This window comes from Athene cunicularia (genome assembly GCF_003259725.1).
Source record: "Athene cunicularia isolate RWA chromosome 3 unlocalized genomic scaffold, athCun1 chr3_part1, whole genome shotgun sequence".
In the NCBI taxonomy this organism is placed as follows: domain Eukaryota; kingdom Metazoa; phylum Chordata; class Aves; order Strigiformes; family Strigidae; genus Athene; species Athene cunicularia.
In genome coordinates this window covers 111569534-111584233 of record NW_020799097.1, presented here as the reverse complement: position 1 = coordinate 111584233, position 14700 = coordinate 111569534, and the positions used below count along the sequence as shown (strand labels likewise).

General features: G+C 37.2%; 1 protein-coding gene across 1 annotated transcript in view; it reads right to left on the bottom strand.

Annotated features, from left to right (window-relative positions):
* Window positions 1-3680, bottom strand: part of ZC3H6 (zinc finger CCCH-type containing 6) — an 18437-nt gene extending 14757 nt beyond the window's left edge. Inside the window, exons 1-4 of the mRNA XM_026844666.1 lie at window positions 3661-3680; window positions 3114-3294; window positions 1625-1750; window positions 373-628 (exon numbers count right to left, since the gene is read on the bottom strand). Of these exons, the coding sequence (XP_026700467.1) occupies window positions 373-628; window positions 1625-1750; window positions 3114-3294; window positions 3661-3680 (583 nt within the window). The remainder of the gene's footprint in view (window positions 1-372; window positions 629-1624; window positions 1751-3113; window positions 3295-3660) is intronic.
* Window positions 3681-14700: the final 11020 nt, after the last annotated feature.

The window sequence follows — 14700 nt, the reverse complement described above, 5'->3', positions numbered from 1 at the left end:
GCAAGAAAGTTCTATTTCAGACTTTCAGAAACTATACCAGAAAGTCATTTTAAGAGCCCTACGATTTTCTTACTCAAGCAGTTACACAACAAAGATCTTGGCTCTTTAATAGGGTTTTATTTGTTTATTTACTACATACATATTACCCAATGCTTGATATTTTTCTTCAACATATGCATCAGTGCAACCATATGATATTATTCCTTCCCAGTGAGCAGCATTATCACTCACCGACAGGTGACTGCAAGCCCATCGGAAAGCCACCACTGGCAGCTTGCTTCATTCAGCTCTCAAGACAAACATGCTGAAATGATGCATGATACAACTGCTGCTACCATCCAGTACTACAGTGAACGATTCAAATTATCTTACCTTTCTGGATCCCTTTCATCCCCTGTTTTTTCACTGGTTCTTTCGGGAATGGAGGTCCTAAATCAGTACTGGAAGTCTCTTTAGCTTGCCTGTATTGTTTAAGCTGATCAGCAAAATCTTCATCCTTTTCTTCCTCATTATAATTACCAAAGTTTTCATCACTGTAATGACTATAGTCGTCATACTCCTTACTTTTTACATTTTTTTTATGTTGCATTTTCTGTGAACTCATGTAATTTCCTGATACGTGGCCATGCTGTATGAAAGGGATTGCATTGTTTAGAAGCAACTCAGTATTTCGGAAAACACCCCTCCAAATACTCTACAAAACCAGTTGGTTTTATACTGGTTTATTGCCATGCTGTCTACCAGATCTGCACAAACAAGCATCAATACTACAGAGTGAAAAATCAGTACTACTTTTGATTCTGAATGCATCAAAATTGGAAGAAAGATAAAAAAGATCAGCTTCATCATCTATACTCTAGAAAACTTTTCAGTGAGATTGACAAAGCATTTTATAACATATGCAGTTCTAAGTGTTCTAAGTGCTACTTAGATGAACTGTGATTAAAATGAATTTTTTCCATTCATGATCTCCATATCCTGACAATGTTGGACACAGCTGATGCAACCTGTCATGCCTCTGCCATTCAGGATGAAATACTGCTTATCACCCACTCCTAACACAGTACCATCCCTTCTCCCATTTCTTCAGTTTTTTAATAAATCAGGGTGGCTTAGAGGTTTCTGAAATAGTTTCAGGCTAAAAGGAAAAGTTTCCTCTCCTCTGAAGTACCAGAATTTCATCACACTAGCTGTGGAGAATAGCATTCTATCTCACCCAGTGGTCTCAGGAGGGCTATCGAGCTGCACAGACTGAGAAAAGCCAGGACAAATTGAACGATCAGAAAACAGAACTAACTCTAGATATTTAAAGGTGACTTTTCAAGAGTTGTTTCCTCTTAGTATGGTCTAAATCCAATGCAGGTAATAATAAAGATATCTTAGTTGTTGCCTGATGGAAGGAAAAATAGTATCAGGCTTGTTTACCCCACCTACGTTCATGCTACAGATAATGCTTTACATTTGGAAATCTACCCAAGGAGATAGGAACTAGATGTGCTTCCTGAAATCTATGACAATGGGCACTGTGACCAAGACAGCCTTCAAAAACTGCAGCATTTACATTTACATTTTTAAAATTACACCTAAATAAAGATATGAGAAATCAGTTTCAAAAAAATACTACCTGACTGAATGAAGAATCATAATCTCTGTATGAAGAGCTGCTACTCTTTTTATGTGGTCTTTCTGTACGCTCAATATCAGAGTCATGGCTGTAGTCTGAACTGTCATCACTGGAAGGAGAGTTATGCTGAAAAAAAAGAAGAAAATGGCTCTCAAACATTGTTATATTTAGAATTCTCTAACTGGTATGCTGTATATGAACTTAAAGGAAGCATTAGCCTAATAAATGAAAATATTTTCTTAACTCTCAAATATCTCTGCTTCTGGGGGAAGCTAAAGACAAGCACACCCCTTGATGATCCACTCTTTTTATCAGAGAAAGAGATCTGATCTGATGAGGCTTCTGAATGTAAACATTGAGGGCTATATGGTTTCTCTGGGTTAGGGTTATATCAGCTTCCTACCGGGTCTCTCGGAGTCCTGCTTATTTGTGACATAGCAGGGATGTTGCTAGAAGGCTAACAAATCTGGGAGATGGCTAGAAACTTGCATATGACCATAGAAACCATTAGCATCCAATCACTAGCTGGTAGAAGACTCAGTGTTCCTGCATTACGTTTTATTTAGATGTATTGTTTCACAGAAAGTTTAGAGGGGAAACCATATTGTATTTTTGTGATTTTTAGAGAATTACTATCAGGTTTAATTTTCTAGGTTAAAATTTTGTGAATGTCTTGAAGTTACTTAAGTTGATTAAAATATGTATTAGAAACATTATCTTAATGAACTTTACTAAAGATTCACTTAACTAGCCTGAATTACTCTCCCTCCATAAATATGATAATTAGCACAAAGAGTGAAATTGTCAATTTACATTTTGCCTCGTAGCCTAAAAAACTCTTACTCTCTATGGTTCAGCTACCATTACTGTTGTCAGTGGCCACTGCTTAACTTACCCCGTTGACTTAAAATTTAAACAATTTGAGAAATGGTTTAATACTTTGGCCTTTCGCTTCAGAACTATGGCAATCATAGACAACGGCAAAGAGTAAAATGCTCATAAATGTCAGTATTTTGTGAACTGCTATTAGAAAAAATATTGAAATAAATAAGCATTCGATAAAGATGTATATCACAAACAACAGTTCCACCCACAGTCTAATTTGTTATTTCTTTTAAATATAAATAGATGAAAATCAAGTTTATGAAAATGCATTTAGGCAAAACTAACAAGTAAGTTTCCAAATTATCATTTGAAATGTGCTATGGCTGGATTCTTTAAAGATTTATTGTCTCTTACCCCACATAAACTGTCACTGAAATGTGTGAATATGCACTTTCATGTGTCAAAAGTCTATTTTTTTTTCTTTAATACTGAAATGCATTGGTAAGATAGGAATCTCAAAAATTGCACTCAAGAGTCTGAACAGCTGCCTAAACAGCAGTCAAACTATTTTAGATTTCTTCTCTAATTCCCTGAATCCTTGTCTAAACCTGGAAAACTGGTATTAAAATAAACACCTCCAATATTTTAGTTTGCATTTCCTAACCTTATGCTTATCCCGTCTTCTCCTTTTTGATTTTTTCTTTTCTTTTTCTTTTTTGCGTTTCTTCCGTGATTTTCTATGTCCTTTTTCATTTTTCTGTTTATCATCACCTTTTGTACCATGTTCTTTCACATCTTCATATGCTGCATCATCTATTTCACCATCTTCTAGCTCTCCATCTTCTCTGTAGGAGGAAAAATATCAATACAATAAAATTACATATTATCCATCTCATCTGTCCAACAGTGCAGTAAAAACAAACACAGTATTTATTTCTATCAGTTACATTTTGATACATGTGCATACACATTTTAATACATGTAACATCCCAAGAACTACTAGGATATTAGACTGTCTGTCAGAGTTACAGAAAAATGGAATGCAAGACCACATGGCTTTGAATTGTACTGCAAAATTTAGAAGTTTTAAAACTATGCAGGTTTTTTACTTCTGAGGACAAAGGTCCTCTTACATAGTTTTCCCCAACCTATATAAAAAAAAAACCTGCTTCAATATAAAGCACACCATTGCCCTTAAAGAGATTTCAAACCGAAGAGGTAGTTTAACCATCTCTATAAATACTTTTACTACAATTACATGTATTTGTAATTCAACTCTCTGAAAACCACATAGTTAAAAGAGTAGCAATAATGAAAACAAGCAGTTGGGCACTGCAGGAAAAACTGCATAGTAACACAAATACATTTCCTTCAACACATCAACTCCTGGAACTAAAGATGGGTATGTAGTATCTAGGGTGTAATGGCCAAAGTCATGAGCAATTTGTAAAAGAAGAATTAATTCACCCATTACGTGGATTTTTCAGCAGAAACTGGTAGTAATAGCTGACAAGAAAGAAGTAGTTAACTTCTGAATGTCATTTGCTAGAATCTAAAAACTGACAGAAACCAGACATTTGATGATGTTATTTTTCTAAGCTACCCAGGGTAGATTTTTCTTTTTAAAATCTGTAACTGACATTTGTAGAGGTTTGTTTTATACATCAATGGATACTGTAAATGGAACAATATGAATGTGAATATAACTTCTGCATATGAATGTGTCTGTCTCAAAAATCTTCAAACTGGAGTAACATCAAAGGATGATTAAAAAAACAAAAACCAAACTAACACAAAATTAAAAACTTTTAAGTGCTTATAGAGTGAATAACAGAAAGGATTGTGCTTATCTCCATCAGTAGGGAAAAAAAAAGTTTCTATGATTACATAAGACTTTAAATAAAGTTTTGTCCACTGACTCAAACAATAACAACTCTGAATTTATCTTGCCATGAAAGAAACATTTCGACAAAACACCAGCTACCTGTTTCTCACTCCTGTTTCAGACAGAACTGCTGAAGCAATCTCAACTCCCCTTCTACTATTTGGTATTTGCTGGGTTTTGGTCGTGGAAGAATTTACTGCTTTTAAAGGTTTATAATTGGCTTTATATAACTATTTCTACATTAACACTACTTCAGGAATTCAGCCTTTGCAGGCATCATGGAATCTTAGAGAAACTCAGTCCTGAATTTTGACATGGAGATTGCTTGAAAACGCCTTCAGATGTATGGTGTCCTAAACCCTCACTCCTTGAACATACCAGATTCAGCAAATGGTGGTGGCAGCAAGGGGAGGAGCCTGTAAATATCAGGAAACTATATATATTAAAGAAATAAAATAAAACAAGACCAAACTAGTGCTGGGGGCAGTTGAAGGTTTTAGGACAGAAGTAGTGATTAGGCTATTAAATTGCCTTACAATTTTTCCACTTCAGTCTGGTATCCACAACATATTAGCTAACCTGGTGATCAATCCTGTCTACTTCAAGGAACTGAAAATACTAGGAAGGGGGAAGGACTCACCAGGAAGTGCAAGACCTAAGTCTCCACAGTAAAAAAACCCAGTGGTTAAGAAGTTAGAAGCAACCCAAAGTCCTGACTTTTTGTAAGAGGAGTAAATGGATATGCCAGGGAGAACAAAAGGGATCAAAACATGACTGCTGTATTGTCACCTTGCATGTTCTGCAACTTCCTAGAATTAAATGCTCTTAGCAACCAAAATGCAAAAAAACCCCAAAACCAAAGCAAAGCAAATAAAAAACCACGACCAAGATACGATTATAGATCATTAGTCAGCCAAAAAATGGAAGACACCCCCCTCATTCAGATTATTGGCTCACATAAAGGCTCTGAAGAAAAACTAAGGAAATCCATTCATTTCGAAGTACCACCTCTTCACTTTTAATTCTCAACTACTGGTGGATCCTACAGCATATCTACAGCAACTGCAACACTTTCCCATCATCTCATGGCAGTCCACTGCAACCACATAAAAACGAGTTATGTACATCCGAGCCTCATGAAGATGCTTCGCTGTATTACATGATCAAGAAGGGAACTCTAGGAGCAATTTTAAGCAACACACAAGGATAGCTGGCCTATCTAGCAATTGCAAAAAAAGTACTTGAATACAGGAGAAAATAATCTAGACAAGTATTGAAGCCAGTTTTGTTTTGCAAAATAGCATGAAGTAACAGGTCTGGAAAGAAGGAACGTTTGTAAGAAGCTGTCAAATGCCAAAATATTAAAAAGTGGGCATATGAAGATTTAATCTGAAAAAAAGATTCTACTATGAAAGGTGTTATCTAAAGACCATCACTCACACTGACAGGCAGTAAAAGTTCTCAGCAAGCAGTGAGTGAAGTTTGAGGACTTACTGCCACAGGCAGTTGTTGAAGCAGACAACAGCAGCCACAGAAAGAGACAAATTCACAGAAAACAAGCCCGTTAAAGGCACGGCTCTTCTCTCCAACACATTGAATACAACTGCAGGTGCTAAGAAAACAAAAGAGACCTTAGAAGGTAAAGAAAACTGCTTAACTGCTATGCTTTAAGCTTAGCTACACTGCAAATGCAGTCCTGGTTTTGTTTATGGCCTTAAACATTCAGGTGGTCACATTTTGAAAAGGACATTATTTTTTAGTGCAAATATAAACCAGTAAGAAGCTATGAAGCCGAAGTGAGCTTTTGAACAAGAAATTAATAATAAAGGATGCCCACTACCAAGTGGGCACCAAACGTGAAGTACTGTGGTAGCTTCGGAACCCATTTTTATGTGATTTTTATAAGGTATTCACATAAAATCCTTACAGAGCCTCATGAAGGAGAACATAACACAGAGCTATTCTATTCCCACATTTAAAAAGAGATAAAGGATCTTCAGAATATGTATCCCAAACATAAAATAAATCTTGTCTTCAAACTCCACGGTGTCTGTTATCTCCAGTATTCCCTGACAAATTCTGAAGTACATCATAAAATATCCCAGGAAAGCATTTGTCACATTATTCCAGGAGATACTTGATTAATAAAGCGTGCCTAATGAAAGTGGAACACAAATATTTATGAAACACCTGCAGCTATTACAAAAAACAACCTTTCATATTTTGACATGAGCTAAACTTACTCTCTCAAGGATGTCTACTCAATTAAAATATCCTCTTAATTAAAATGCCTACTGAAAACGCTCTTTGGGAAATAAGGTATTTACCAGTTACCAGTTCCTTTGGGAACTGCCATCATATATTTACACTTCTGGGATGCATCCAGGACTTGAATAACTTTCTAGACAAAACAATCGTGCAGAATCTCAGTAATACTATCCTTTGGACTGGACTTCAAAGGTAAGATTACAAAAGCCCTCTAATCCCCAAATGCTTAAATTCTTTCCACAACATCCTAGAATTTTCCAAGCACTGAGCTTCAAGAATGTTAAGGGGAAAAAAAAAAAACAAACAAAACACTGGATAAATATGATTTGAAAAGATAATGGTAAAAAAATTTATCATTTCTTGGAAATAATTATTCTTCAAAGAAAGTTTAAAGGAAGTGATAGGGCAGAATTACCTTCCAGTTTATAAATTTTTTCCCCTCATTTAAAATCTAAACTGGAGCTGTATGTGAGAAAGTGAGTATAGAGCCTACCCCTTTGAGAAGTTCACTTCCTAAATATATTCTACAGGCTTGGCCATAGCAAGTAGCTTTGGGAAGAGATTTCAAGTGATGTGAACCAAGACTGCCTCCTTTTCCACTATGAGCAATAAAAGTCAACAAACAGATGTGGTCTGGAAAAAACACAGCTAGCAGATGATTTTCTAGGAAATGGGTCCGAGTCTTAGGTTACCCTTGGCAGGTATCTACAGGAAACAAACCACAACACTGATCTAACAAGAAGCAACATGAACTTCTGTTTTGCAAAGTACAGCTTCTTGCCTACAAAATACCTTAGTATGCTTCTATTATTGCTGGAAATGCCTGACACACAAACCCCAAAATTTTCTTAATCTACAAAAGCAAGAAAGTATAATTTTGTTGTCTTTTTCAAGATTCACTTCTCTTTCAACTACCTTACCCTACAAAGCAATACACCACAAAACCTTCACTGAAATAATGCCAACAAGCTGTGGGGGGAGTAGTTTACAATGCCTACACAAGGCATACCTCAGAAGTCAAAAAGCTGCTGCACTGAAGGAACAAACACTGGCAATTTTTAACTTCTGCCAGGTCTTATTTTCTTGGGATTCTATACTTTTATTTGCAAAGGCTGAACTAAATCTGATGCACCTTCAGATTAACGGAAGTTAATCCCTAATCTACTACAGTGCAAACCTGCAGTATAAAATTCTGGCACAGAAAATAGCAGAAGAGGTTAACTCACCTCTAACCAGAGATCTCAGCTAGCATTACCAAGCCTTTCCTATCCTAGTGCATTTTAAGTCCTTTTGGAAGAGAAACAAAAGCATCTTCATTAAATACCCAGTTTAAGTTGCTTAGAGGTGTTTATCCACCAGTGCCTGACCTACTGGAACTCCTTTGTAAAGAGCCCTTGGGACTCAAATGATTAAAACAAGTGGCCATATGGTACCACTATTTCCTCATTAACCCATCGGACAGCAAATGCAGTCTTGCAATCCAGAACACAGGAGATGCAAAATTAAGTAACGTCACCTAGACTCCATGAGCTAAACAAATCCTGACTAAACAAAAGGCAGCATAGTGGCCATGATTATTCTTATCAATCCCTGTACAAGGACTAGGTACACACATAAAAAAATCTGGTTCATCTCCAAATGCAAGAGAAAGAACTAAAATTGTTGATGGATCATTCCCTCTTCCACAATCTCCAGATACTCAGAACTTGATGGATGTGTGAAAACAAAACCAGAACGAATTTCTACTGTCCCAAGTGTATTTCTAAAGCACCTCCAAAATGGATTAGAAAGGCACATAAGTCAAATGATCTTTCAGGGGGAATCAGTCTGGTGAAATCAATGAAAGAGCAGTTATGCAAATATTTGGTTAGGGAAAACAAATCCACACATAATTCAACATTATTCTAGTGTTTGCAGTTTAATTTCTAACATTCAGGCTTGGCTTTAACTTACCTTTCTTGCCCTTAGTCCAAGTCATTTTTTAAAATAGCATTCTTTATGTTCAAAGAAGATTTACAACTCAACTTCCCTAAGTCCAAGATACAAAAATGAGATGTATTTTCTAAGTACACTGATGATTGTAGCTCTGTTTTAAGAAACTAAAGGATTTCTTTCCTGTGGGAGTGTTCTTCCATTCTTCCTAAGAGAAGTACTTAGCATACTTGCAGGTACAGCAGGTGCTACCTTAAGAATCACACTTCTGTATGTTTTAAGAACTTACATGAAAAATGTGAATCTCTTATCATCAAACATTATTTTCTGTTAAATCCATTTTTGGTAGGTTTGATTCACAGCTGAGGAAAGGTCTCCTTTAAAAATAATGACATTTTGTTTCAAAACATAATGTTTTTTACTTTATTTACAAGCCTTAAAGAGAATATTAATAGTCAAGACCAGGACTAGAAAAAGTATACAGCAGATAAAAATTAAAGGTTGCAAACACCTCCCTTTTGTACACATAAAGGACACAGTAGCAAGAATGCAAACTTTAAGCATGAGCAGATCTCTAACACATTAAGCAGTAATTTTTGTTTTAAGCAGCTACTAATTTCTGGTGATAACTGAATATTACTATTCAAAAAGAAAATAAAATCTATTTCGTCCTAAAGTGAGTGCATTGTTAAACCTCAACCTCTTATTACTGCAATTAGTTCTAAAAGAGACAGGTTATCAGAAAACATCAAGGATGTCTAAAAACTCATCTTCTCATACAGAAACAGTATGTTAACAGCCTTTAATTTACAGGGGCTGATAACAGCATCATATACTTGTTCTGCTAGCCTCTGTGATAGGGACGTACAATCCAGTAGAGTTTAAACTGATGCGAAACCTGAGTGGTTTTGACACTGGTCAAGACTTAGTGAAAAATCCTTACACATCCCTTCCAGATTTTTTCCTACTTAGCTTCCTTTGAGTATGTTTTTCTTAGGACCCCAAACTAGATTTCTCCCTCCAACCCTATTCTAGCTCCTCATAAACTCCTGCTGCTTCATATAATCCTCCTGCAAATATTTTCCGCGCTCTATGCATCTAGAAAAACATGGTGCTATGCAGCACTCGTGACTGCACAGACATCCATGGCTATCACTTCTCATCATTACATGCTCACTGTCTGTCCTGTTCACTAACAGTGATGAACCCACAATACTCTCACAGGTAAAATTTTGGTTTAATAAAATTATGGAGAGCACAATAACTCAGAAACAAGTCAAATGACACAAAAAATACACGTCTAAAATAAGATCTTAAAAGGGCTAAAAGTCAGAAATTAATCTGTCCTAGCACACTGCTACACAAAAGAATTTATGAATTAATAAGGAAAATAACTACAAAGCTAGAAGGTGTTGTTGCAGTTAACACAACAAGCCAGTGTCCACTGAGAATTGGCGCTGGGTTCTTTGACAATGTTATGCAGGTCACAGCACTTTTCAACTGACCATTAGTTGTGACCACTCTGCAAATGTGAAGTTGTTTTCATCTACAGCCAGGCAGTGAAAATGCATCATGAAAAATTACAGACCAGATTGCCTGGGGTTTTTAACCTCTGTTTTGCTTTCATCCCCAGGGCTAGCTGTAACAGATACTATGTTCCCATAAAACAGGAGAAGGAAGTAAGGAAGACAGCAGTGAGGCAAGCCAAAGAATAGCTTCCTGTGGGGGTACTGCAGGCCAAGGAAAAATTTTTGGACAATCCACCTTCTCACCCTGCTGCCTAACCATCTCCAGTCTCTGGGGTTTATTACCATAGAAGAAATTACAGAAATTCACATGGGCCACCTCCTCCTCAGAGTAACAGCTATGTCAGCCATCTGCATTTCTGCCACTCCTGCCATGTTTGCTGGATGGCAAGCAAGCCTTGTTTGCCCACAAGGCATATTTGGGAGTGATTATCTCTTTACTTCATAGTTTCCTAATATCAAAGCAAGTTTTGAAATCATGCTCAAAACCAGTAAATCACTACAAGGCTGCATTCAGTTGATCACAAACAACTTCAATTTAACATGAACACATTCTTCGGTGATTAACTATCACTGAGAAAACAAAATCTCTAACAACAGTTATAAGTAAACATTTTCAAACCAAACTGCAGATGTGGACAGGGGGCATGAAAGCACTGGATACAATGAGAGATGCATTTAAGTCATCAAGTTTAACTAAAGATGGATGGAAGCCTTGTGGCAAGGAAGACTGGGAGAGCAGTCAGGCTGGACAAGAGCAGCTAGGATGAGAGGAGATCTTTAGCTCTTCTGTTCCAAAAATGCTTCCCTGATTTGTAACACTACGATGTTTCACAGAGCTGAGGAGCACACAGATCAAGACAAGCCACGGGCAAAGCCGCTTGCAATATAATGTTGACTAAGCAGTTCCGGAATAAAAGTACAACTAAGGTATATAGTACAGATTTCAATTTGCTGTTACTAATCTTGGTTACAACCCACCACTTGCATTTTTCCCTTTACTTGCCACTGGCTGTAATTTAAAAGAGCAGGTCTCCATTACAGTGAACCAGACCGACCTGTTAGAGCAGGAAAGTGTAAATCACGCTTGCCCAGGACAGGAGCGCAAAACTGGTACATGGAAAGGGAGCAGCTGGAAGAGGAAACTGAGAAAATAAAAGTAAAAACAAAGGGGTAGCTGGGGAGAGTCTCTATTCACCTGCCTCATCTGGACGTACACCAGGCACACACAGCTGGCAAAAGAGAGGCTTTGGAAGAGCAGCACTACAGCTAGAAGCAGGCAGACTCACATCATCAAACACTTCAGCTATCCTTCATAAAACTCCAATCAGTTTATCCTGAATAAGAAAGTGACTATGCAAACTCCATTTTTAAATGTAAAAATTATACCAAATACATAATGATAAAGTGTACAATGAGAATTAGCATGGTTCTTGGGAAAAGGAATCTGAAATGCAACAGAGAAGCCCAGCTTTGAAGGGGATTTTCTAAACACCCTCTGCAAAAATCAGAACAATTTTCTAAAGAAAGTTCACAGGCCACTCAGGTGTCTGTTGCAGAGCTGTCTCTAATGTGGAATTACCATTATTGAATAATGAGCAAGCAGAAAGGGGCCTGATACTTACACTTGCAATGCAACTCATAGGACCATGCTGGCTATAGAAGCATTGTTTGCATGCCTGTGATCTGTGAGTTATCATCTCAATGTTCAGATCTATCCTGAAGTCACTGCTATTTTTACAGCAGAAAGTGGTATAAAAAAATCTCCAAGTCTGGAGATTAAATGACAGTAAAGCAGAGATAGCCAACAGAAAGTATCAGTACCAACCTAACGTTTTAGATTTCAAAATAAATTAACTCTAAGTTATTTTCTAAAGTTCCTGGCAATTGCAAAGCTGGCACTGATTTTAAATGCTGAACCAACCGTAGCAAACAAGTCCTTCTCTCGCCTCTAACTGCTCACTATTAGTCAGAAAATCAAAGTCTGCAGAAGTCTGCATGAGGACTGAATTCTTTTATATTTGTGACAAGCATTTAGTTCTTCTCTTAGGCATGTACATTCATCTACAGCATGATGTATAGGTAGGACAATGACTACAAAACAGAGTTTAAGAGAAACATGAAGCGCCCAGACCTGCAGACAGTGGTAACAGCAACCACAAACTATCACAAGTAATCTGACCTCGCTGACCTCTGGAAGACAGCGATAATTTGCACATTTACATACATTTGTGTATTTATTTGTTGTAACTGAGTCCGCCTGCACCCTGCCTCTTTTTTCTTACCCTATCAAAGATTACCTGTGTAACAAGCAACCCTTAATAAAACCTAACTTTACAGGAAAAGCTTTAAAAAACCACCTCTTATCCCTGTGTATATAAAGTTTCAAATACTTCATCAGAGACAATGTCTCCATAATGAGTTAATTAAAAATTTTAAAGAATTAAAAATCTTCCTCACTTAATCAGGTGCCCCATCTATAAACCAAGAAAACAGACTTTCGATTAACAGTCTTCCAGTTTATAATATTCAAGGTGTGGACAGACAATTTTTTTTTACTATTTTCTACTGCTCAGAAACACTAACCAGCTTCTTTATAATTCTACATATCAGCTCAAAATCAAACTAACTAAATGTTAACAGAAAAGCTATTAATTTATGCGTCATAGACTGATCTGTTAAATGATTTCAGCAGCTTCCTGTTATGGACTACAGTAAATTAGTCCTACTGAGCTACCAATGCAGTAAAAAACTGAATTGCAAGACAAAACGTATTGAAACTAGACGTGTTAATTTTAAAATACCAAACTAGTATTACAGTGAGACCCCAACATAAGGTAACTCAGAATAAAAGTGTATCGGGTACTTGCATCTCTCCCATAGACCTTACAACTGGCTTTTCAACTGACTACAACGGAGAATGGACAAAACCAATTCAGTACTAAAAAATGTTCACCATTAAAGATGTGATGCCCCTCCCCTTGATGAGTCAACTGTGTTTTCTGTGGAGGGAAAGACCCCCTTTCTCTTTAGGCCTTCCCAGTCATCAACTGGTAGCAAAATCTTCATATGCTTCAGAAATCTTAAATATTACATTTTGATGAGATTACATATGCACACCTAATATAATACAAATATTCATATTTTGGGCTGTTTTTTATAACAACACTCTAGGTGTATTAAGAACACACTTTACCCATCTCGGATCAGAGGGGAACAAAAGTTTTACAGAAGTCTTGTTTACAAAAACTATTATTTAACAGGTAAATGTGTTTATTGTTAGTCTTCTACTCTTCTGAAATTAAAACATTATAAAGTGATGTTTACAAATTAGCCTGTATTAAAAGTACATTAGACTACTAGGTAGTATTTATTCTATTTCGTAATTTACCAGTGTAACAACAGGCATACTGGTGAGAACAACTGGTTAGAGGAACTCTATTTGTCAACATCACGTGAGTAACTCCAAGTTAGAAAAAATATGCTTCCAGCAGAACAGTGGGTAACTTGGCCTTGTCCTCAAGGACTTTAAAACACAAAGTATTTTCAATCCCTGAAACAGTAAAAGTCACAGACTTCCTAACTCCGGGAACTCTGAAACACTTTGCCTGCTGCTGCTGGAGAGTTTTAATACGTAGTTATGCCCTATCTTCAGTAATCCCGGTGGATTACTAGTTTGGTTTTTACACAGCACTCTTTCTGGAACATAGACCGACACGATTTAGTTTCACAATTAAAAGCAGGAAGAATCAGCAAGAATCAGCAGCTCTGGGGTCTGCCCTGAACCTGTCACTCGATCACAGTATGATTTTTGGATCAGTCAGTCAGCTCGTGCGGCTTCTCAATTTGTAACACAGAATTAGTGACTCCTTCTCCAGTGAGGGAACAGTTACATCCGCTCACAAGCCTTTTTTTTTTTTTTTTCTTCTGTGTTTTTCAGTCCTCTGAAGCAAGTACCAAGCACAGTTGTGGAGCTGTGTGGGGAGGACAGACTGAAGCCCAGCTGTCAAAACCCAGCATTTTTAACTCCTGCAGTTGTGTCACGAATGCTCTGACTAGATGTAGACTGAAGGACTGGTTGCTGTCACCATGGCATAGTATTTTTGGATCTAGTTAGGAAGGCCAGGGCTGCCTGGAGAAAGGATTTGAATTTCCAGCAGCTGCAGGAGAGAAAGGGGGGGAGGAACAGAGGTCCTTTCACCAGGAACAGGACTCTGGTTTTCTGCGCATGGGGATTGAGAGGTGGCAAAGATAACGTCAGTCAGACCTTAATCTGCATAAAAAAAGATCCAGTTAAATGTGTACGGTGTAATCTGGCAAGAAAATGACATTAAATATGGATCTAGTGAGAGATTCTTGTATGAACAAAAACAATAGGAAAAAAAAAACCAAAAAACAACCCACAACTCAAAGCACCCTTTCCTACCTGACTCTAGCAGCACCAGGGCAAGGGAGAAAAAGAACAATGGTGACATTCAACAGACACCCGCTGGAAAGTGCAATTTATGGAAAGAAATGGAAAACAGTCCCCCTTCCCAGCCAGAGTAAATAAATGAAGATGTAAAACGCATGCATTCCAAAAAATAAAACCCTACTAATAATGCACTTCTAATTCAGTGACACCCCCCCTCCCGTCCCTG